Below are 25,927 nucleotides of genomic sequence, written 5' to 3' on the forward strand. Positions count from 1 at the left end.
AGGCTACGCTAAAGTATCAGGTGTAGAAGCAGAGAGCTGCGACGGGCTGCAGAGTGTGTAACCGGGCTGCTTAAGTAGCAGGTCAATTTTTAAACTTTATAATTTTGTTGATGCTGCAATTTCTGGGCTCCGCATACTTTTAGTTGTGTATATAGGAACAGAACATTACTGTACAGAGAACTTCCAGATTATATTTCTCGCATTGAACCATAAAGCACAAACGATGAGATTGAGGAATATTAATAATCCATTTATTAATTATGCATACCCATAACCCATATTTTTTCCAGTTACAAAGTATATATTCAACCTGATTTTATGTCCTAGGCTTGCAAATGAGTCCTGCATTATATATGTAGCATGTATATTATAGTAAAGATGGTTATGAGATTCTTAAACAAGAGAGAAGAGAGAAAGGACACAAAACATCAAATAGTGACGTTTAGACAAACAGCATTTCCGTTTGGATATTTCTTGATCTTTCACTCCCTGCTTTAGTCTTATTACCGCAGGTCATGCTCAGACCGTGAGATTATTTGAAAGTGTGGAAATGTGGATCTGTAATCTATTTGAGTCGGAGCTTTCAGGACATATTATACAGCTAGCTGCATCATTCCTAACCTGAAGTTCTTAGCTATCAAACTCTCGTCCCTGCTTATAGTATCCAACTTTGTTTCCGTACAGATGTTTCAGGTCAGTCCTAATAAGTGTGGTTAATCCTGTGTTCTCTACTTTGCCAGAAGTTACAACATGTAGCATTTACTGTCCTCACATTTTTATTGTAGCCGAGCAACAGCTCTTAGGCTGTAGCGCGGCATTTACTTCACTGAAGGCAAATCACCTTCATCCCCTTCTTGCATAGTTGGGCCACATTGTGTAACTTGCTAATGATCCAAATGACTTTTATTCTGTAAATGACTGCGCTGAGGGACAGATGTTGCTGCAGGCGCTTTAATTTGTCGGAGTCAAATTAGTATACAATGAATTTCATAAACCTTCAAGGCGCTTCACTCAATCAGAATAGCCTTATGTTTTCCAGATAAATTATGTACAGAAGGAAATCTAGGTCAGACTTGATCTGCGCAATAAAAAAAGCCAAGCGTTTGACTCTCAACTGAGAAAATGTTTTGTCATCTCGTTTGTCATTGAAATATTTATTTGCATAACACTAAAGAAGTTCAGTAGGAACACAATTTCCATTTTCCATCTCATAAGCCGTATATTAGAATTTCAATAGTTGTCCTTTTGGGTTTGTTTGTTCTTTTTTTCCTTTCTTTTTCTTCTTCATTACTTTTAATGAATATCTGAATGCTCTGCAGATGTCAGTGTGTTTATGTTAAGTGAGCAAGTTGAACTGCTGACAGAAGGCGTTACTGTCAAAATAAATTTGTCTTCACCAATTATTATATATATTATAGTTTTATCTCAATTATTAGCCTTAATAAAATTGTACACAACACAAGAGAGAGAATAAAAATCCCTGTTCCTGTGTACTGTCGGGCAAAGCTCTATAGCCCTCAGAGGCTAACAGTGTGGATACATAGTGACCAGTTTTTGTTGGTAGTATTCTCAGTCTGGTTTCGAATCTGTATCCTAATTAAAAATAAAATAAAATGCAGAGAAACCGAGGAATTCCCATAACTGCTGTTGGGGGCATATCCCAGTGTGTTCATCTTGTTCTTTTGTTATTGGAAGATTTGAGTGGAGCTGTCTAACTTCAAAGTTCCAACTTATTCATGAAAGTGGAACAAAGACATGATGTTGGCGCCTGTCCAACTTATCAAGAGAGAGTTGGTGTCTTCCACCAACACATTTCACAGCAGGCTGATGCATAATCGTCCTTCTGTTTAGCCAGGATGTGGATGCAACAGAAATGAGACATAAAGGAGACGAAAGCCAAAACAGTGACCATGATCAAAGCTTGTGTGCCAAGATGTTTCTCATTCATCCTTCAAGCTGGAGAGGTTGTGTAGTTGTTTGTCTTGGGCAGTGGGTGGGCTGTGTAAGGAATTACATCTCCCCTCACCCACACACTGTGTCTGTCCACAGCTGCATTTAAAATGTGCCCCCATTAAAATAAACAGGAAGAAGTATTTTTATACATTTGGTTGTGTGTTTGACTGCACAAGGTCATGAAGCTTAACCTAGAACACCTCATTGGCGCTTTACATTTAAATAAATGCATTCAGATGAGCCAAAATTGATGTTAAGGGTTACAGCTCATGGAAATGGGAGAAACTCTGTCCCTCTTGCATTTAAATTCCTTCTTATATTGAATAATCACTGAATACAGATTTACATAATGTACTGCTGTTTGTGTGCATGCACTTGCCCCTGAGTGATGATGCATTTCTAGAGTTGTGAATAAAGTGTTTTGCATATGTAAAACAATTTGTATACTTTACGTTTCTGATGTTGTTTGACATGTAACATAATACACAGAGCTGAATGAAACACATGCTGTGAGCATCTACATCTGTGATTGACACATTCAAATTTAATAAATCAAAATAGTAGTGATCTATTCATCTTTGTAGCACCTTAGTATGCCTAAATAATCTCTAATGAACACAAGTTATGTTACCTGTTTATCACTTGGTTAGATTATGTTAAATTGGATTTACTGTGCCCAGCTTGTTTACCCCTCTCTCACTGTCCTGGAGTTATTGTTTCAGCAGCATTAAATTAGTAGTAGGCTATCAAATGCATTGTTTGCTTGTCAAACACTCCAGATTCATTTCCTCAAGTGAGAAATTAAACCCATTTTATCTCCAGACCCTCTCTGCCCCAATTTTATGCCAAGAATAGCTAAAAAAATCTTACATTAAGGGAAAAGTGGTCTTTCTGCTCCCATAAGTCTTGTAAGTGTGGGAAAAAATGTTCTCCACAGTGACATCAAGGGAAATTAAGGGTTATTCAAACCATACTCAGGTTGTCCATAATTCACCTCATCGCCTCTCTCTCTCTGCCACAGCGTGGACCTGGTGCATGCTCAGCTCCATGTGTGCGAGGGCCGCAGCCTGCCAGAACTCGGCCTCAAACAAGACAAGATCAGGGTGAATGGCTGCGCAATCCAGTGTAGAGTGACAACCGAGGACCCATCCAGAGGCTTCCAGCCAGACACGGGAAGGATTGAGGTAGGCTTTATCTACAAGTGCCCTCATCGTGTTCATTTGCTGGTGTAGTGAAGCTATTTGTCTACTAAGAAACCTAATGAAGGTGGCAAAGGCCAAAAGAGGCCAGCTGATTTTACAAAATCAAAAAGCTTTTTTGTGGCGGTTCAGATGGTGTGAACAAGACTGCAAGAGTTAAAAGGTTCTTTCTTTTTGGCCAAAAATGCAGGAATAATATTTAAAATTTCACGTGTACATTTTCCACCAGTATCCTGCGATCTCTAAATTCACTAAATCTGCCAGAGGAGTTGAGTGCACTCTATCAAAAGCCAGTGTTTGCGGCATATCAAATTATTTTAACCTTGTTAGTTTATACTCAAACAATAAGAGCCTTGGAGCCGACCATGCGTGCACCTGCATCGTGATCTTGATTTCTGAAAATAGAGCCAGTGATTCCAAACGAGAACTATTCCCATAGTGATATGATATAATTTTCCTGTTTTAATGAGAGAGGAGTATTCACATCCAGCACGGCCTGGGTGAGGCTGCTGCTACTGACAGGAACTAGAAATGTGAAAGCTTTCACTGATGGGTGCATTTAAACTGTTAGACTGAGTGGGTTCATCATTGTCTGGAGGTGGGGGTGTTGAAAACATTTCTTTTGGTTTACAAGTACTCACCACATTTTGATTAAAAAGAAATGGATTACCAATGACTTCCTGGTCTTACCAATTAATTCTGTTAAAAAGGGGTGAACTAGAAGTTGTTTTGCATATAGATTTAAATTTAATTTGTCATTTCATTTGGCTCCAAGGGGTTTTAGTTTATTAGCGGGATACGTGGCTCAATGATCAGAGTTAATTTAACCTGGACATATCAGCGCATTAAAGGAGCCATCTCAGAATTTTCTTAATTTTAAGTTGTATTATAGTAAGCAGCACATATTCCAGGATCACCTTTAAATTGGCCTTGCAGGACCAAACATCGAATCTGTTTTTAAATACCATCCTCATTAGATGGCATTCTCACGTTCATTACTATTCACCGTGAAAATTATGTGAGAAGAGTGGCCATGAAGGGGCTTGTGACCTTTCCATTTCAAGGACTTTCCACCTTGTTTCTACTCCATATTTTTCCTCTTCAGCTTCCCCCTGCAATTCTCAGAAACCGTCCTCCAACCTACCACTCAGCTTAACAATAATGTACATATTTCACATACCCAGATTCCTTCTTCATAGAGCGCTCACTCTTCTTTTCAGCCATTTTATTAATTTCCTTCTCCATTGGGTTTATTTTGGTCTCTTTACCCGTCATCCTGCACCATTTACCTGTGATTTTGAATGCGGAAAGATGATGGACAATAGAGGGAGGCCTCACCACCACCATGCAAGGTGAATGAAATAAACACAATCAATAAAGATGGAGGAATGGGACACCAGGCACTTAATAAATTATTGCTGGATGGCCGTGACTGGTCGGAGGCGGAGCAACAAAGTAAAAGGTGAAGGGCACGAGGATGAAAGTTATAGGTTGTAATTCACTTGAGGTGTCCGAGGAAAGTCGAGTAATTGTCTTTGAGAAATAACGACACTGAAACTTCTGCGCAGGGTCGGATCAGATACAGATAACCCTTCAAACACGATGCTCCAAATATTTGAAACCCACGTGGTTGTAGCACAGAAGGTGATGGATTTTCAGCAGTGCTGTGTTTCAGGAGGAAAGGACTGGAGCCACACACTACTTCCATAAAGCACCAAAATAACTGTCCTTTACTTGGATTAGAAAAAACTTCACGTTAGAACAGCATAAAAATCTGCAAAAATAAAGGTGGGATATTTGATGTTGGAGGTAAAAAGGGAACAGCACCACATCAGAGGCTATTTTTATATCTCATCTGTATGTGAAGAGCAAAGTGATGCAAAATAAAGGTAAATACTTGGCTCACATTTGCAGTGCTGTTCCTTAGTTTTCTGGGGCTGTTCACTGTGCGCGTGTGCGCTAAAGCAAACAAAACAGGGAGGAAAAATTGAACTTTGATAATAGATAGCAAGATTTGAACCTGAACTTCAAAATCAATAGGCAATGTTTTATTTATTATAGGAATGAAGTCATTACTGAGTTTTTCTGGGGCTTCTAGTTACTTTTCTCACCAGTATGGTGCCATACTTGCACCAACACATTCACCCCCAGGCAAGTTTCTGCCCTGAATAGATTTAATAGATGTGTTGCCAGGGAATAATGGACATGTTATATAATGTTAAAACAAATCGCACCCAGAACTACCACAGCTGCATTTTCATTGCAAAAAGTTAAAAAATTATATTGGTACATTTTTTAATAACAGTTAAGTAAATTATGCCTTTTTAGACTTTTTGGAAAACAACAATGAAGTTAAATTTGCTTAAAAACAACTGAATTTCAGTAAATCTTTACAATATTAACCAGCTTCATGCAACACAGCAAGGTTGGTGTTTAATTGGCACAGCGTGGATATACCACAGAGGTCTGCATACACTGAGTGATATTAAAATCTCACAAGTTTGACTTGTATATTTCATGTCTGCTCTTAAATAGGAATTTCCTTAAGGTGTTGACTACCTGCAATATATACATTTTCCCTAAACTACTGTTTTCTCTTCTTCTCTCGGTTCATATTTTCCATAAGATGCTTTGCTTATGCACCATTAAAACATTGGAGGAAGCAGAATGAAAAATATGCTAATGCCTTAGCTTTAGGGGAGCGTAGCCTGGAGCAAGTAAAATGGTGTTTAGGCATAGGAGGCACAGAGGAGAGGTTCATAGAGGGAGAAATAAAGTAAGGTGTGAGCGAGGGATGAGGAGTGATGGATGCCGTAGTGCAAGCACGGCAGCAGCCCCGTCGACAGAATGACTGGGAGGAATGGACTGCCTGCTTTGGAAGGCGAAGGGCGGAGAGTATTAAAGCAGCACCATGACATTTTGTATTTTAATCTATTTTTCTTCAGAAGCTCTTCACATTCGGTGTGTTTGCGAGTCTTTTGGCACGTAAACGCTGTGATCAGTTTAGCTTTGTGAGATATGAAGGTGATTCTAAGAAGCACAAGTGGAAAAACCTTTACTCCCATAGTGTGATAAGTGGATGATGAAAGACTATTTACTGAACCCTGAAATCACGTTACGGCAGTAAAATAAAGATGGTGGAAATATGGTTTTGTTGTTCACAGCGGGGGAAACAGTGGGGGTGAGTTTGAGCTTGCTTCATAGTATGCTGAGGTATTGAAGTGAATGATTAACATGTGATCTAAGGGAGCAGCGATCACCCTTTTTTCATCTCGTTTATCTGCTGATCCATCTTCAGAGTTGCTCCAATGTGCTCATTTCTTCCTTTCCTCTTAACTCTGTCCTCCTCTCTCCTTGTCAACGGTGCCCTTTTCTCCCAGTTTCCCATTGTTTCCACATTTGCTCTCAATCCATTACATCCAACTATCAATCTTCCCTCATCCTTTCACCTTTAACATCCCTTAACCTTTAACATTACCAACAATCTCTTATCCAATCCTTTTCTCACATTTGTCTTTCCCAGCTTCGTCTCTGCAAGGCCAAGTCCTGCTGTTCTCCTCTCCTCCCAGTGTTCATTTTATTCAACCTCCTCTAGAGCTGGGCGATATATCGAGTTTTTAAAAAATATCGATATATTTTTATACGAGATATAAGATGTGACAATATCCTTTATATCGATATAGTCTATGTTACGTTATAATTATACTTGTGGAGCCACAAGTTTGCCTCTCTTTCGTCCACTTTCGTCTTTACCCAACGTTACTCGGCCTCGCCTCTCCTTCACTGAACACAACTCCCCCTCCTCCCCCATCGCTTCACCTGCAGGAAGCGACAAGATGGACACGGCAAATCTCCGTTAACGAGTTACTGCGCATCGCCCCGTGCGTGGGGCTGGACGGCGTCAGCGTGTTAGCTAGCTAACCATGCTAACGAGCTAACCACGCTAACGCCCTAAAATCCTTTCATTTTCTCAAAAGTTGACAGCGCGCCTTATGTATGAATTCTGGTTGTGCTTGATGGCCGCGAACCGATTTTATGTGGAACACGGCGCTCAGCAATCTGTCAAAAAATGTTTTAGTACGACTTTGGTAAGCTACGGAGCTGCACCGCTTGATGGATTGTCGGAGCATTACGGCTGAGCCTCGCGGAGTGATACGTACTGTGCTTCAACGTAATATTACCCTACTGTCTATAAGGACTATAAATGGCACCTGTTAAGAGACGTGGTTGCGAAGCGGATTTCAAACTCCAGGCTGTCAGTCACGCAGTACAAGTTGGGAACAGAGCAGCTGTGAAATCTGTCTTTGTTATTGTGCTCAGCATCTTTTAGTTTACATTTTGACTGCACAATAGCTAGGTTTCATTTGACGTAGACGTGACGTCGACGTAAAGCGCGAAATTTGACTGGCGGTCGGAAGTGAAAAAGATAAGCGCAAAATCACAGACAGACAGTACGCAAAATGCCTATGTCCTGTTGTGTTTACGGATGCTCCAGTAGGTCGACCAGAGAAACTGATAAACGGTATTTTAGGGTACCAAAAATAGCCCAACGAAGAGGAGAAAAATGGAAAATTCTAACCGAAAAACGTAGGAAAAAATGGATTTTAAATTTACGTTTACAGTCGGGAGGAGCAGAGTCTGCCAATGCCCGTGTCTGCAGCGACCACTTCGTCAGAGGTAATGTTATGTTTGCAAACGAACTTATTAGCATTAGGTTGTCGTTAAATTCTCGTTTACTTAGTGCTTTTAAGTTAGTAGTCTAATATTGACTTGAATGGGACTATAGGCTGCCCAAGTGCTTTGGATGACGAAGAGTCGGAGGACTGGGCTCCGACGGTCAATCTCGGCTACGAACGAAAACCCAGATCGGAATCAGTTCTCAAACGAGAGAAAAGAATGAAGCTTAAGGCAGAACAGCATCGATGTGCAGAGGCGATTTTGGATATGCAACAGACGGCTGAGAGCCCGGATTCGAGCCTAGTGACAGTGGAGAACCCCGAACTGCAGCTTCCAGCTGAGAATCCACAACCAGAAGACTTCAGTGTGAATGAGACATTCACTTATCCAGGTAAGATATTGTGCTGAGATGTAAAACAAACAAGAATCATGTCAAAGAGAAAAAGATGCCATTATCTGTAATGATTATGGTCCAAGTTACATATTACATGTTTGTGATTTTTTAATCACAGAGTAAATCCATACCATTTTATTCAGAAAAAAAAGAAAAAGTGGCACTTATTACCGTCAGGCACACACCACAGGTTTTTGTACACTGCTATGGTTCTTATATTGCCAGATTCCAGACAGTCTCCTTTCACAGATAAGTAAAGATATCCGTAATGTAAGGTTTCTGTGGTGAGAAACATATAAATATATTTTTTGTTTAGACGCAACATGTTTTTTTGTTGATTAAAAAAAATAATTACATTAAATTAACATAGTGAATTAAACACATTACACCAGATTCTAATAGCCCACTAAAAAACTCCTACAGTGAAAATGAGTAAAAATTGAGGTTGCCTCTATTATGCTGATTATACTCCCCCACTGTTATATTGCAGGCTGTGCGGATGCTGGATGCCAGACAGAGCTGACGATGGATGACATCGAGAAGATGGAGGATGTTTTGAGACAGAACACAGCAGAGCTGGTTGATCTTCGGAGCAAGGCTCTGGACACACAGTTCAGCCAGGAGGCTTTTGAAAAAAATGAAGACAAGACAAAGTTCTACACAGGGCTCCCCAACTTCTTAGTTTTAATTCAGATTTTTGAACTGTGCGAGCCCTATATCACCTTGGGACCTATGTCTTTGTTGTCCAAATTTGAACAATTCATACTAGTTTTGCTGAGGCTGAGACTAAATCTGCCCCTGAAAGATTTAGCTTTCAGGTTCAATATTTCTCTGTCCACTGCTTCTAGAGTTTGGCATAAAGTAATTGACATACTTCATAAAAGGTTAGAGTTCCTAATTGAGTGGCCAGAGCGACATGTTCTTCAAGCTACGATGCCACTGAGTTTCAGACAGGCATTTGGATGTAAAGTGGCTGTGATTGTTGATTGCTTTGAAGTCTTTATTGAGAGACCATCTAATCTTCTTGCACAAGCTCAAACTTGGTCCAACTACAAGCACCATCACACTGTAAAATTTTTGATTGGTGTTGTCCCCCAAGGCTACGTCACTTACATATCTTCTGCCTGGGGAGGGAGAGTTAGCGATAAGCAGATCACAATAGAGAGTGGCCTCCTAAAGAACTTGTTACCTGGAGATATTGTCCTTGCAGATCGTGGGTTCAATATTGGCGATAATGTGGGGTTTTACTGTGCTTCACTACAGACACCGGCATTCACTAAAGGGAGAAAACAGCTGTCAGCCTATGAAGTGGCAGAGACAAGGAAAATAGCCAATTTGCGTATCCATGTTGAGCGAGTCATAGATTTAGTCAGGAGGAAATATCAAATTCTGCAGAGCAGGGCTATGCCAATAGAGAACATGTCCACAAAGCCAGGTGAGACACATGCATTGATCGACAAGATTGGGGTAATTTGTTGTGCCTTATCAAATCTCTCCGAGTCTGTTGTCCCACTGGAGTAAGGGGGGTGGGTGGTAATCAATCAGTTAAAAAAAATTAAATGTCTTGTCACTGTCACGGCTCACAGAAGGGGGTGGAGAGGAAGAGTAGTGTCCAGTATCTGCTGCTTGGCTCTGGTGATAAGTAGAACAGGGTAGAGTAATAGTAGTACCTAAGTCCTGACTCCTGATTAGTCTGTAAATGTTTTCAAATGAAATATTTTTCTCCAACTGTCATATTGTGCTGGCAGTTTGTACAGTATTATACTGTGAGATGGATTGCAATCTATTTTGTTTATTTGTTTAAAAGTCTAATCTTGTAAATAAACCACCAATGTATTATTATGCTGCCTCAATAGCATTTAATCATTGTGTAGTGTTACACAACACTTAAATGACACAATTAAATGTACAATAAAATTAAATGACAATTTGTGCTCTAATGCTACGTCAGAGCAAATACAATAGCCAGAACTCATAATGACTACCATCAGGTCATAACAATATTCAAAATGTCATTATGTTGTCGTCCTTTTATCACATTACACATGTATGTTTGTAACTTGCTGTCCCAGTATTTCTGGGAGTATACTGTTTCTAAAAAAACACTCAACTTTAGGAATCGCATCATCCCAAAACTCAAGGTCAGGCAAAATCCTTTCAACAAATATGTCATTGCGGTTCCACACAACAAAGTCACAGTACTCTGCATTTGCAATGTGAAGCTGTGCCTGAATTTGGTAATAGTAGTCATGAGTTGGGTCCAGTGTGACATTATCCCCGTCACTGATGAGGCAGAAGCCCTTCTCCCCAGCACGCATGCGCAGGTTGACCGCATCTTTCTGAGAGTGTGGGCACTAAAATCACAGTGATGAGAACAACAATCAAGCTTTATCTGATGAAACAGTGAAGAAGCAAAGATGATGGGTGTGGTCTGTGTTATCATAATCTCTCATTGCCCAAAACAAATGTCTATTTGACACAGACAATAAAGCCTCATCTTATCTTAATTGAACAATAGATTAGAAATTAGAAAAGGTATTTCCTGCATTTTTACTCAGTTCACTGATTCTTATGGAAAGATGTCACACCTATGGCCTTGACTACAACAGAGTCAATACCTTAATCTCGCAGATGCCAGTTCCATGACAGTCACAAGTGACTATCCCATCAGGGGAGGACCCCATGTATGGCCACTTGGGGTTCAGCCAGAGACCGCTGTCCATACATGAGAAGCCTGCATGCTCCTGGCTCATAAGCTTCTCATATGCTCCTCTGGCTTGTGCTTCATGTTTGCATCCATAACTATAAACAGTACACATGCCAAACATGAAAAGGAAATTATTACTTAGTATTGGATGTGTAAAACAGTAAAGTGATGTATTATACAATATGCCATTACCCTAAACTATACTTAGTTCTTACCCTGTATAACCCTAGCCGTATAAGCCTATAACTAACCTCCATCTTCATAACACTTTTTTAGTTACAGTTATGGACAGTTTCATACCCCAAATCTTAACTCTGCCTTACCCTACATCAAACCCTAAATACCTTGTAGCAGCTGTGGTGAACCTATATGCCTCTGGATAGCATATGGCCTTGATCAAGCTCTTTGATGGTTGCTGGGGGTTGGTCTTAAGAACTTGAGCTGCAGTGTCTCTGGTGTTCTGTACTCAGGCACAGTTTTAGGAAGCATGCTAGACTGGGGGACAAATTCTTTGTGGTAAGGTTCCCTAGACATCAGTGCTGCACTCCTTGGACAGTTTTTGCTTAAACTCTCAAAAAACCTACAGTATGTCTCTGAATCTCTCTGCACTCTTGGGCATGGAAGTGATTTCCCAACCTTTTGTGTACATGTGCAGCCATCAATGGAACACTCAAGCTTTCGTTTTTTTGACTTTGCTGAAGAGAAGTCAGAGTTACTGGGCAAGCAGGAATCTGGAAAAATTAAGCCAAAGAAGATCATTAAAATTTAAAAAGCTCTTTTCCAAAACGCTATATATTCGTTTCCAAAAATATTCGAAATTGAACAGTGATGGCAGTGGAGTGAGTATGTGTGTTTTAGGCTGGGTATAGTGGTTGGTTGGCAGTGAAGTGTGTGTGTGTATGTTGGGTGGGGATGGAGGTGCCATGTGCTGGGTATAAAAGGAGTGGAAAGTAAGCAGTTCCATGTTGATGAAAATGTGGTGTGAGGAGTTGTGAGTATTGAGGAATGCATGAGAAATGTGAATATATAAAGTGCTGCAGTCAGGTGTGTGTGTGCGCAGAAAACAAGTGCTAGGGTGTTGAGGCATGCATGAGAAGGGTGTGATATACAGTATACGGTTCTGCAGTCATGGTTATGTTAGTCATGAAAAAGGAAATGGCTTTTAAATGCTGTTATAGCGTTTTGGAATAGAACTCTTCATTTATTAAAGTACTGCCTTTTGTCTGACCCCTCACCTGCAACCTGCCCGGCTTGATTAGATCTACCAGGAGCTTGAAGCCCCCGCCGGTATAGCCTACAGGGTCATTGAGGCACTCAAGCTTCCCCACCACGACAAGGTAGCAGTATAGGGGAAGATATTTTATCCTACTGTCACATGAAGTCCCAATATAACATTCTTTATCCTACATTTTGCTTTTTGGCTTACCTTTTTAACATGAGATGGCATCAGCCACTTGCACTGCTCTGATGTGCATGTCGCTCTCATTTTCACCCCAGCTTCAACTGCAAAAAGAACAGCTCCAACGTGCGAGCATGATTCTGATAGTCTGGAAATAGAGCACATAATCTTTTTAACATGAAATGCAATATTTACAGTACATTTTGATGATGCATAGCTTACTAATACTAATGTGCAATGGCACTTTATTTGAAGTAACATGTTTATTCATTAACTCTTTCTCAACAGCCTATAGAGAAATCATTATCTAGGTGATGACATGACTGAATAGTTCTACCCTCTATCTGAAAAATGCATCTGAGTGTCATGAGGGATCTAAGGCAATCACACAAATTCTTAGCTGATGAATTCTTAGCTAAAAGAAAACACTCTCTCCCCACTACTACTGAAGTACACCTGCAAAATGCTAGCAGTGCCCTATGTGTGTGTGTGTGTGTGTGTTCTCATTGCAATAACATCCTACTTAATTAGGCTACTAACCCTGCCATACAATTGCAATGAGCTGCAATCACTTCTCCATCCTCCTTTGCAATTACCCAAGTCTTCAGAGGTGTCTCGTTAGACCGCTGAGAATGGTTTACCTTGAAACAAACAACTGTCACTCTAACGAAGTCCTAAGGATGTGGCATGTTTGTTGACGTTAAAGCCGCTACCGCTAACTGTTAGCGTGTTTAAGATAAAGCAATATAAGAACAAACACTCACCCTTGCAAACACCAAACTGTATCCATCACGGAGACGTTTTGTTCCAAGGTTGTGGACCCACCCGCTGACAAAAAAATTGTACGCCTCCAGACTCTTGAAAGCTTTCATTTGCTGCCTAGTGTAGTAAGAAGTCTGGAGGACCAAGTAGTTGGTGATATCCACAGCCTCGATAGTAGGCAAATCCTTTACTTCTGTGGTGTATTCGGACATTTTCAAAGAATACGGATCACGTCCGATATATTTTTTAACTATCTGTTTATATCTCTCCCGAGAAACGGGGTCTAAAGTTGCACAATAGCTGCTCTCCTGACTCTCCACAGTGTCCTCCATGTTTACTTCCGCCCTCCACTCAAAAATCGCGCTGCCTCCGCACGTCATCAGAACCACGTGACCGCAACCCAACTATTGTGAGCTTTTTGTTATGCACAAAAACAACATTGTTTTCTTTTATTTATGGAGCATTATTATTTAATAAATGCTCATAATTTATTTTTGAGTAAATTTTATGTACATCTGCTCTATGTTAATAAAAGTGCCTGTGTGACATCTGGGACACAGGCTTTGACTAAGAACTCTCTTCTTGTTCTTTCTTTATGGCTTTAAAAAATATATCGAGATATATATCTTATATCGCCATCCAGCTAAAAAATATCGAGATATGAATTTTGGGTCATATCGCCCAGCCCTACGTCCTTCTGTTACTCAGAAACTCATTTTACATCTTCCTCTTCCTCTCACTCACTCTGCCTCCACTCTGTCCTTCCTTCCTCCCTTCCTGCTGTCATGTCCTGCTCGGCGTACTAAACCAGGGGAACAGAAAACCCTTACTGGAGCAATACCAGACTACTTCATCTTCTCCTCCTTCATTCATTGTCCCATTAGTCATAATGTGACGATCAGATGAGGATTTAACTGTCCTCCCATACATCACTTGTCTTTTCTCTTCAACGTGTCAACCAGCATTACTCACATCTGTGTCTCCACTTCCACCCCCCCAACAGCATCCTTCTCTTGTTTGTTTCTTTTAATGGAACACATTTGCATGCGTCACTCAGCGTATTTGATGTGTTTAAAAATGCTTGTGCACGGGTCTGCAGGCCTGTGTGTACCGGTATGTGTGCCTCGTTCATCCGAGGAGCAGTCTTGAGTTTGAAAACAGGTGGAGTCCTAATTAGAGGAAGTGTATTTGTCTTGCCTATCATCATAAAAACACCTTCAGCTGCACACCATAAACAGACCGGCTCGATCTTATTGGCAGTTTCATCACTGTTATCTTTCATTTTCTTCCCTGCCATTAACAGAGCCACCAGTCAGCGGTGTAATCAACTGGTGACTGAACTTGGTCTGTTATAAGTTTGAACTCCTGCTTAAAAGTTTTGACTGTTGATCGATTTCCTATGTGCTGTTTTTGTTTATTTTTGTGATTTAGGGTTTTTAAAAAGTGGTTAACATAAGAGGAATTTTGACAGTATGTTTTCAAAACTGTGGTCCTGCATTACACTGTGAAAGAAGCTCAGAGTTGGGTCTTTAAAAATGCAGGTATCTCATTGGGTCATCTCATGACGCCTGCTACCATTACCTGCAGTACTGTGAAAGTCTTGGGCAAATGGATGCAGTGAGTTTATTTGAGCATGTAGAAACACAAACGAATACAAGGCAAAAACTCAAAAATTCAAAGTCAATATTTGGTACGACCACCTGCATTCTTCAGGAATGGCTCTACATGCTTGTTGGACATTCAGAGCTCCCCTTTCGATGCTGGGTGCCTTTTTGTTCTGTTCTGTCAGATAATCCACACTCATTCAATAAAGCTGACATTTTAAAGTTTCAGCACCTCATCAGACCTGTTGCCACTGATTGTCAGTCCAGTTCTTGTGTAATTTGGCCCCCTCAGCCTTTTCTCCCTGTTTCCCTGCCTCAAGAATGGCTTCCCGACAGCCACACGTCCACTGAGACGGTTTCTGATGAGGCTTTAGTGAACAGTGGCTGGATCAACTGAAGGGCCAAATGCCTCTCCAGGTCCTGTGTCAAGTCTTTATTGGATTTTTTCCCCCTTGTTTCTTATGAAAATGACTTAAAGATGCTGTAGATGGCTGGGGTTGCCACTCGCAGGGAACACTGTACCGCTTGCCAGGTTTTGAGTTAATAGATGAATACTTTTATTTTAAGCTTTTGTCTCTAAATTCAGCTAAAGAAATGGAAACAAATGTCATTGTGACAGGCTTTTAGTAACAAAGTGCCTTAAGGTGCAACACTAGTTAATCTCTTGAGTTGGATGCCTTTCATGCTTGAATGAGTCATTGGTCAGTAGCTTATCAAACGAGTAAAAACAAACACTGAAAATGGTCAGCTACAAGGACTGGACTGCACATGTGTGAAGAAGTAGTCAATGTCCAAAGGAACCCTTTGCACAGACTTCTGCACAATACTGTATTCAGACCAACCAGTAGATGTGCATTCAGGAAAACCCAGATGAGTTTTTCGAGAAAAAGCTGCCGTTGAAGAGAACAAGCAAAGGAAATGTGGCTGTTTGTCATAGCTATTTATTAATACTGTGCAGTTAATGTTATTATCGCGCAGTCTATATATGCGTACGCCTGATTTTTGCATCCTTGTTTATTGGATCCAGTGTAGCTTGTATTAAACTTCTGAGACTTCATAATCTTTAGATGCCTTAAGGATGCTATAATGTAATTTCAGCTAGTTTGAAAGTTATTAGTCCAAGTCTGGTGTAGGGCTTTGCAGTCTACTTGTGGCGTGAAAGAAAAACGGACCAATCACAAGGCTGTGTGAGTAAATTAGATTAAACTGCTAAACTAATACCCACAGTGACACGTAATGATGTAACCTTGGCGGTCTGTGCGCTCATAACTCAAGGACTAGCAGTATTTTCCATAATGGTAGTAAAAAGTGTCGAGATCAGCATTTGTCTATAAAAAGCGGTTTGTCACCATTACTGGTAATGATAATGGTAACCTTATTATTTTATACGCAGATTAAAGTCGTTCCCTCGCAGAGAGACTAACACATTCGGTGCAGTAAACCGTGTCATGCACTTATTAGTCAGCAGGATGTGATTTTCCCACACATACAGTATGTAGATGTGGTGATCTTGCATCATCACATCTACAATCTACTGTCCAGTGCCTTCACGAGAGGAAACATCTCTTTTGGTTTCCGATAGCACTATACAAGGATTACACATAAAGCATTGCATTCACATTGCCCCTTGTTAACACCCCCGACCCCTGACCAGAACACCAGACCTGCAGGAGGGCAAACCAGCAGTACTGTGGCTACAGACACACATGCAGTCCTACAAGATGTGATTTCCCAAGAAAAAGGGTTTGACCTTGAAGGTCGTGGGTGGGGTGATTCCTCCCGTGTGAGCAAGGCGGAGTTTGTTGAATCGCTGTGTGAGGAATATGTTTTTATCATATTTATGCTTTTTTTTTTTTTTTTTTTTTTTTACCCTGTTTTTGTATCTCATGCATTGAATGCAGCATTTTCCCATCTTTGCCTCTCATCACCATGGTAATTATAGGCCCATACCAGCCTGTATTTTTACAAAGTGACATTTCTCCCGTTCCTTTATTAGTTTACCCTCGACTGAATTGTCTGCTCATCCATTTGGTGTGCCTCACTCTGCGTTCCTACCTCTTTCTCATCTCTCCTCTTTCCATTTGTATTTTTCACTGCTAATTTTTGTTCATCAAAGCCAAATATTTGCTTATAATGTGCACGGAAATGATCGTGTTTGCAAATCCTTTTAATGATTTGATAAAAACAACTATGGAACATGTTGAGAGACTGTCGGTGTTTGTGTTGAGTCAAGAAAGTCTCAGTGAGCAAAGTTTCTTACTTGGTTGCTGTAGCTCATTCAGGAGAAATCTATTTTCATTCAGAGACCAAAGCTTATTGAAATTGGGGAAATATGCATGAGTGAACATCGTGAAATGCTTTGTCTCCCAATTTTCACTTCAACTGCTCCAGATTCCAGGTGTCAAAGAAAATCCCGACTGTTATGGATAGTCGATGGCATAGATTTTTTTTTCTTTTTTTTCTTCTTTTTTTGGAAATCGTTGCCGTTCTTCGGTAGTCTTCAATTTCCAGCGACACAACTCCTCCCAGCAATAAGAGCATTTGTGATTATCTGGTTCTTTTTTAAAATGTTACAATGAGACAAATTGATTGATTGATTGATTGATTGGTAATTTATTTCAACATGTGAACAATATACAAGTACATTTAGAAAAGAAATGAGAGAAAAAAAAATATACTATACAAATTACATACAAAAAAACATTCTGATTAATTTACATGTTGAAAGGGAGTGGGAAGAAGTATACACTTATTTAATCCCACCCCTGTCCCATAAATTATCAGTGAATATTTAGTCAGCTTCCTTACTGATATAATTTGTAATAAAAATAGTGAACAGATTTCTGATATACTATATACTATAATATCACATCATGAATTTTTTGTTTGTTTGTTTTTAAATAGAGACATTCACTTAATTTAAATATTTTCCTTTTCTTTATAGATCGAGAAGATCATATTTTTATAACTCTTTTTGAACAGTTTTATGTTTGGACATTGCTTTAATTCCATATTCAGTTTGTTCCATAGTTTCACTCCTTGAACAGAAACACAAAAGCCTTTTCTTGTAGTACGTACCTTCATTGTTTTGAAGTTACAAAAACCCCTTAAATTATAACTTCCTTCTTTCAAAAAAAACATACTCTGAATATTACCTGGCAGTTCTTTATTTTTTGCTTTGAATAGAATTTGTGCTGTTTGGAATTTCACTATATCGTCAATTTTCAATATTTCAGACTGCAAAAATAGTGAGTTTGTATGTTCCCTATAACCTGCATTGTGGATGATTCGAATTGCTTTCTTTTGAAGAGTAAAAAGTGAATGTAATGTGGTTTTATAGTTATTGCCCCAGACCTCTGCACAATAGCTTAAGTATGGTGAAACCAGTGAACAGTAGAGAATATGAAGTGATGTTCTGTCGAATACCTGTTTTGCCTTGTTTAGTACTGCAATGCTTCGTGATACTTTGGAATGAATATATCTTACGTGAGCTCTCCAGTTAAGTTTTTCAAATTGAATAATTCTTGTTAGCAAATTGGTCTGCCGACGAAGTGAGGAGTAAGTGGATACATCTCGGAGGAATAAAAGAAGCAACAAAACAAATGAGTTTTCAGGCATAAATCCCACCACTCAGACATCATTAGGAGTGATGAGAAAACAAAGCACGAATTAAATGCTCAACAAAAGGTGTAGTTTATCAGCAGAGGAATGCACATCTACAAGCTGTTGCCCCTGCTATGCACACAGTGTATTCTAAAAAATATTCGGACTTGAGACATGTTGTAGATTTAATTATTGAAACATAAAATTACAATCTTTGCGTCAGTCTTCACTCTGGAGGAGCCCAGGAAGACGAGCTGCTGCCTTTTTATTGTAGCTGTTGGGGATAATGAAGAATTGATGACTGTGAAAACATGTTGTTTTTTTTTTTTTTTAAAAGAAAGTTAGTTTTATACGAAGACTCACCAGACACTTCATTAGGTGCGCCTTGCTTGTGCTGGACTGGACACTGTTTTGCCTCATCCCACAGGTGTTTATAGGAGTGAGATCTGTAGAGACTGTATAGAAGCCGTATTGAGTACCGTGAAGTCATTTTCATGTTCAAGAAACCAGTTTGAGATGATTTAGTGTGACTGTAAAGGGATGAACACAGTCAGCAAGAGTACTGAAAGGCTGTGGCATCTCAGCAATGCTCACCTGGTACTAAGATTTAAGTTTTAGCCCATCTTCACATTATGAAGGTATAACACATCAAATCTGCTCCAAGGTTTGTGTTCAGAGATGCTCTTCTACATACCCTGATTGTAATAAGTGGTTACTTGAGTAGGGGTCAAGCCTTCTATCAGCTTGAAGCAGTCTAGCTGTTTTCCTTTGACCTCTGACATTAACAAGACATTTTCTTCCTGCTGCTTACTGAATATTTTCCTTTTCCCCCTGATCATTCTCTGTAACCACAGAGTTGCTCATGTGGGAAAATCCCAGTAGATCAGCAGTTTCTCGAATATTCAGACCAACGCGTTTGGCACCAACAATCATGCCACGTTCAAAGTTAAATCACCTTTCCTGCTGATTCTGATGCTCTGTTTTAACAGGTTGTATTAGCCATGTCTACGTGTCTACATGCATTGACTTGCTGCTATGTGATTTCCCTAATTAGACATTTGCATTAATGAACAGTTGAGCAGGTGTACCTAACAAAATGTCAGGTGAGTGTGTATCCTAACAGAAACCCCAGCTACATTTCTCTCCATATTTTCGACCAGTGTGGTAGTTGCCATCTTTTTCTCCCTTATACTGCATCTTTCTCTGCTCCCACTGTATCTTTTCCCTTCTATTATCCCTTTCACCCTCTCCTGGATCCATTTCCATCTGCCTTCCTCACTTCCCGCTGTCACTATCAGTTTCCCCCTGTTTTCTGCCTCTGTGTTTATGTATGTGATCTAGACTGTACATGCAGGTGTGTGGGAGTGTTGGTGTGCAGCACGTTCAGACGTAGATGTGCTGCATGCACACAGGTGTGTTGTGTCTATAATTGAAATTCCCTGCTGTTGACAAGCCTTCTTGCCGTCTCATATTCCTGTCGTTTATGTTGTTTTTCCAGCTGATCCTCCCTCTCTCCAACTCTCATTTATCATTCCTCCTGTTTTCTATCTACTCTCGCTATCACCCTCCCATCTCCTCTCTTCAGTTTCATATTTATATTTCTTTCTAGTTATTATTCACCTGTTCTCTGTCATTTCTCATTTCCCCCCCTGTGCACCTGCTTCGTGTCTTTTGCTCTTCTGTTAGTTGATTTTTGCAGTTTCATATTTCTTTCAATGTTTTCTTTCACCTTCTTGTCACATTGGTCCCCATCTATTTTTGCCTCTTCCTCTCTCATACCTGATTTCCACCTCCTATTCTTTCTTTTGCACCTCACTGTCATGTCACTCGTTAGTTTTTGCAGATTTCCCCCAGTTTCTCTCCTTTCATCTAATTTTTAAACGCTCGTTCTGTTTATTTTCTTATCCCCCTCTTTTCATTTATTTCTACATCTTTTAAACACTTCTCCTTTCTCTATCCTTCCACTCATTCTCCCTCCTTTCATCCCCTCTATGGAAATCTTTTCCTTATTTGTCACTTAGTCCCCCACTCCTCCACCTTGCTTCCTCCTCCCTTACTCGTTTGTCTAAATCGGATTCCTCCCTTTTCTCCCTCCTGCTTTTGTGCACACCTGGTCTCCCATTCACTCTATTCACAGTATACTTCATCTCTTTGCTCCTTAACGCTGCACTATTTGTCATTTTGTTTTTCTTCTCATACCTGGCTGTCATTTTCTCTCTCCTCCTTTTGTTTTCAATGTCTTACTTTGTCTCTGCACCCTGTGTATTCACAGCTCTTATCTGTGTTCTTTCTGTCTTACATTTTCTATGGAGGATGCTTGCATGTGTTCACACATCTAGTATTAATATAATACAATACTGCATGGTTACATCGAGTGCCATGTCTGTACTGCATTATTGAATCAATGCTTCAGGGAATACTTACAGGAAATCAGTACATTAGGAAAGGCTTACCTTTATATTTTTGCTACACAGTGTGCATATTGAAAGTGTTTAATTTGGCAACAAAAATTCGTTTCTCTTTAGTACTTTCCCTTTTTGCGTCGGCTGCGAGGGGATTGGAGTAACTGAAGTACTCTGGAAGTAGTTTTTTGAGATTATTGTTCAGGCACTTTCTCCTGTAGAACTTCGTAATGTTCGAGCTTTCTGATGCTTAACTTCATCTTGTTATTTATTCATTAAAAAAAACAGAGTTCCCACAATTTGATGTAATTTGTTCTTTAATCTTCCTGCTGTTACCGTGTAATTGAAAGGCAGATCTGTTTGTTGATTTCAGACAAGCTCATTTGTTTGTGCAGATGAAACATTACTGAAGGATGCTCGAGTTCATTGGGACTAAATTTGAGGAAGTTTCCATTTTTACCGAAAAAGTTGCGACTGACCCTGTAAAAGATGTTTGTTTAAAGACAGATGGAGGCAGTTGAGTTTTTAATGTCTAAAATGGCATCAAATGAGAAATTACACCTACACTCTGTTTTTCAATGATTATCCATTTCAAATGAGCGTTTCTAGCACCTCAGAAGAAAAGAGGGGCATTAATGTTTCTTTAAGACAGCAATGACCTGAAACTTGAGCTTTTCATTAGAGGATTTTGAAGCTGTATAATGATAAAATACCCAGTCTCCTTCTGAAACATGACTGTTTCTGTCAGTTTTAAATGACAATAAAATCAAGATTGTTCATTTCTTGAGTGCGTAAGAGGTAAAGACAGCTATCAGCTTCAAGTGTGGTGAAGCACATTTATTCATGTTTTGACTGGGGATGCACGGAACAAGTAAAGCAGGTGTCTTCACTAGTCATTTATCACAATGCCTACTTTCAGTTTTCACAGTGGGTCCACATTCACTAAGGCTACGTTCACACTGCAGGTCTTAATGCTCAATTCCCATTTTTTGATCAAATCCGATTTTTTTTGTCTGCTCGTTCACACTACAAATAAAATGCGACAGCAAACGCTCTCTAGTGTGAACGCTCAAAGCGGCCCGCATGCGCAAAAGAAGACGTCACACACAACGCGCTCTGTTTAGATCCAGAGCAAACAGTATTGTTTGACTGGTGGCTCTTAATATAATGACTTTGGACTTCACGTTTCCCAATTTTTGCTTAAAGTTATTTTGTTATTTACATAATAATGTAGATAACCTAATAATGATCCTTATTGCTGTTTTAGAGAGGAGCGGTGCTTCAAAGGATAGTTGCAGATTTCTGTCAGAATCTGCAGATTATACAGTACAAATAAAATGTTCACGTTTCTCCAACGTTGTCTTCCCAACAGTTTCACTAACATCTACACTGGATGGCCAGGAAGCGTTCGCAGTGTCTTCTCCGGCGCTGATAATTGGCGTCTGTCTTGTGTCAGTGACGTAAAAAACGGATTTAATGCGACATGACCGTTCAAACAGCAGTCGCTTTCTAAAACATCAGATATGTATCGGATTCAGTACCACATACGAAAGTGACCCAGATCGGATTTGAAAATATCGGATTTGTGCCGTTCACACTGTCAGACCATGATCGGATATGGGTCGCATAGGGTCAAAAAAATTGGATTTGATGCGCTTTCACCTGCAGTGTGAACGTAGCCTAATATGTGGATGAAAAAGTTCTTTATGCAAAAAGAAGTGCATGCAAAAAATGACCATAAGTCGTGAAACGTATGTTGGTGAATACCAATCATTAGAAATCAACAGACTTATATGTGCGCACCATTTCTCTATGTAAGGAAGTAAGCCAGGGCTGCCCAATCCCGGTCCTCGAGAGCTACTATCCTGCAGCTTTTAGATGCATCCCTACTCCAACACAGCTGAATCAAATGGTTTGATTACCTCTTCAGCATGCCATCATGTTTGGCAAAGGCCTGATAACAAGCCATTCATTTGATTCAGGTGTGTGGGAACAAGGATGCATCTAAAAGCTGCAGGACGGTAGCTCTCAAGGACTGGGATTGGGCACCCCTGAAGTAAGCTAACCGCACAACGCAAATATTGTAAGAGAATCCCAAAAAACAAAAACATGAGAAAGTCCAGCTGAGGAAACGGAAATGGAGGTTTCTGAGGAGGAATGAGCGAGGAGACACGAGACGAGACGGGCTGAAATAACAGACGTTGAACGTTGTTTAACCTTCGATGCTCAAGTGAAAATAGAAAAACTTTGTACATCAAAGCTGATATAATGAAAAGGGATAAGAAGAAACAGGTGGAGGAACAGAACCACCTGATCTGTCAGCCCAAGATAAGAAACTCGAGGCATTATTGGAAAACAACCATATCCTCCAGCATCAGTGGGATTGGAAATGAAAAGCTAGACTTTGTGTGATTATAATAAAGAACAATGGTCATATTTATAAATGAGATAATGCCTGCTAGTGTGTGTTGAAGCCTACATTATGCTTTTGAGGCTGATTTAAAAAAGATTTTTCTGAAACTGATGAGCAACCAAAAAGAAATCAGAGTATGAACAAATTCTGATAAGATGATATTGATGGACCTCAGGTTTGTACATAACTCACTGTTTGTGAATGAGGCCCAATATTAATCTGACCTCATTTTCTTGGGCAAAGTCACAACTTTTAATTGGTATTGTTGACAGCAGCTGCTTCCTCTGAGAGCGTGGCTACTGAGTTGGACTGGCAGACAAGTGATTCTTTGCATGCTAATTGCAAAGCAGAACAACTGAAGAAGGCTCTCAGGATTATTTTCTCTGGTAGCTATCCTGAAAGTCCCCTGTGTCCTCCAGTGGCCCTGCATTAGCATGACAGGAGTCTGAGCACGCCTTTGTTTCTCAAACATTGAAATGAGCTGGCATATTATAATGCAGAGCCAGTGTCTGTCAGTGCACTGGCTTGCACATCATTCAGTTGCCTTTTCTTTTTTGGGGGCTGAAAAGGAGAATTGCACTGAAATAACGGCGTGTATGTGAGTAGTTGAAGCATGAAACTTCCTCCAGTTAGCTGGAACTGAAATATACCACCGATTTCCCAGAACACATGACATGATTATCACATATCGCTCAGCTTGATTATGAAGATGCTATCTATTAATAATGAATAGATGAGTGTACTGAGTATAGATGTGCATATGTTACTAATGAGCGTAGTTGAATTTTCAGTTCCTCGGACACCAAAACGCTTGAGCTGATCCAGCCATGTAAATCTGGTACAGCAGCTTTTCTTCAGTGTATCCCAGATATCAGATTTGGATGTGCCGACCATCCCGTCAACACCCCCCCTTTCTCTTTACATAATCTGCCCTGCAGGCTGTTCATATCTACTTCTTATATTCATCCCACCTCTCCCACTTGCTGCATTTTTGTCCCCCACTCTTGTTCAGCTTTGCTCTCTTCACACATCCCCATCCTTAGAGTTACTCAAATTCTAGTCCGGTCTTTACTCCACAGCTCTCACCCTGTAGATTTTGAACTTAAAGCATTTACTTTCAGGTCTTTGATTTCTCTGGGCTTATTTTATTCCTCTCCCTCTTGACATGCAGAATATGCGCTAGACTTTTCAGCGCACGTGTCCTACATAACTGCTGCCTGGCTGTTGTCGGTTTGTACACGTCGTCTTGTCGGATGTTGTTTGCTTTTTCCCTTTCCTTTGTGTTCAGTGGAGTGCCAGTGTGTGTGCACTCGCAGGTTTAGTGATGCATCAACATCCCTGTATGAGTTTCTCCTTGTTTCTGCATCGGTATGTATGTCTGTGTGTGTTTGCGTGTGTGTGCGGGTGGTTTTATCAGCTCTTGCAGATGGCCCCAGTCTCTCATCCATCGTTCCACTGAAATGAAGAGCCCTCTGAAGAGTAAAGGCGGAGAAGAAAGGAATGGACAGACAGACATGGAAAGAGTGAGGGGGCGATGACGCATGGAGTTAGCGGGCGGAATGGTGGAGTGGGGGTGGGGGGGAAACATGTTGAAACAGCAAGAGGTGGAAATGAGAAGAGGATGATCAAAAGATGGACAGATTTGGAGAAGTAATGCAGAGAGTTGGATCACCAGAAGTGGCCATTTACACACCCTACAGTGCTTTGTGTAAAGTGAACATCTAAGAGCGTGTGGTGGTGTGTGTGAGAGCTTATAACATGACTGCATGGATGTGAGTTGTACCCAACTTATTTGATACTGCACCAACAGACTCGTTTGCTTCAAGCTGCATGCGTCTTGGTTTTTTTCCTTCGTGTGGGCCTTTGGAAGTGAATTTTTACTGCCGCTAATGTACAGCTCGCTGTAAAGGCTTGGTCACATAGCTAGAGGTGTGCGTGCACATTTCTGTGTGACAGTTGGCTTGCATTAAAAAGAGGCTCTTGAAATCGCCACGGGGTAAGCAGTGTTTATGATGCGCTACCCGCAGGAGAGAAAATAAACAGAAAAGAGACGGAAAGCCAAGAATAAATAGAATAAACACGCGAGGAGAGATGAGGTGAAGGAAGTGAGTTTGTGCTGCACCGAGAAGCGTGCGGCAAGCATTTGGAAAAGGTAGGCGAGGGACAAAGTCTAAGTCTGGAAACAGACTTTAAAGAGCTTGAAAGAAAAGCAAACAGACTCCAGGGTGGTGAGAGGGGGAAAGAAGCCACAGAAGTGAGGGGAAGGATTGTTGACAGGTCGAGCAAAGAGGTAGTCAAAGGAAGGAATTGTGACCTAGAAGCACAAGGATTATTTTTACTTTTATTTTTATTTTTTGTAAATCGCTTAAGGAACTAACAAGCAAAAGGGGAAAAGAGTAGGAGGTCTGTGTTAGTATGTTGTCCTTTTTGATTGTTTCTCCCTGTTGGGCTGTGAAATGTCATTCCCGGCAGACCTCCATTTTTATTGGAGAAAAAGACGGCAGTAGCATGCAGAGATGGAGGAAAAGAATATAACAGAATAGAAACAGCCATGAAATACAGAAACAAAACTGAGTATTTTGAAACCCAAGGGTTCTTTCTGAAAGGCATACAAATATGTCTTGTTTTTGGTTTTTTGTTCAAGGTCTTTATCAATTAATATGGCTAGTTTGAGGATTACCAGGAGTAAAGAAAATACCTTCACAAATAAAGCTCCCCTTTGGGTTGGGCTGTTCTTACTTAATGAAATATGAAATACAGACATCTAAGAGGAGATTTATTTTTAAAAGTAGCGTTAGGACAACAATAAAAGCT

At 40.3% G+C, this 25,927-nt stretch overlaps 2 protein-coding genes across 2 annotated transcripts in view; both read left to right on the forward strand.

Annotated features, from left to right (window-relative positions):
- pcxb (pyruvate carboxylase b) overlaps positions 1 to 25,927 on the forward strand; it is a 332,441-nt gene that overhangs the window by 112,092 nt on the left and 194,422 nt on the right. Inside the window, exon 11 of the mRNA XM_080905198.1 lies at positions 2,975 to 3,137. Coding sequence (XP_080761324.1) covers positions 2,975 to 3,137 — 163 coding nt within the window. The remainder of the gene's footprint in view (positions 1 to 2,974; positions 3,138 to 25,927) is intronic.
- LOC308411324 (uncharacterized protein) lies at positions 7,504 to 9,744 on the forward strand (the record flags this gene model as incomplete). Its single annotated transcript, XM_080905209.1, has 3 exons — positions 7,504 to 7,829; positions 7,939 to 8,220; positions 8,714 to 9,744. The coding sequence occupies exons 1-3, from the start codon at positions 7,613 to 7,615 to the stop codon at positions 9,742 to 9,744; spliced, it is 1,530 nt and encodes a 509-aa protein (XP_080761335.1). The 5' UTR covers positions 7,504 to 7,612.

The sequence above is a fragment of the Rhamphochromis sp. 'chilingali' genome, assembly GCF_963969265.1.
Source record: "Rhamphochromis sp. 'chilingali' genome assembly, chromosome: 1".
NCBI lineage: Eukaryota > Metazoa > Chordata > Actinopteri > Cichliformes > Cichlidae > Rhamphochromis > Rhamphochromis sp. 'chilingali'.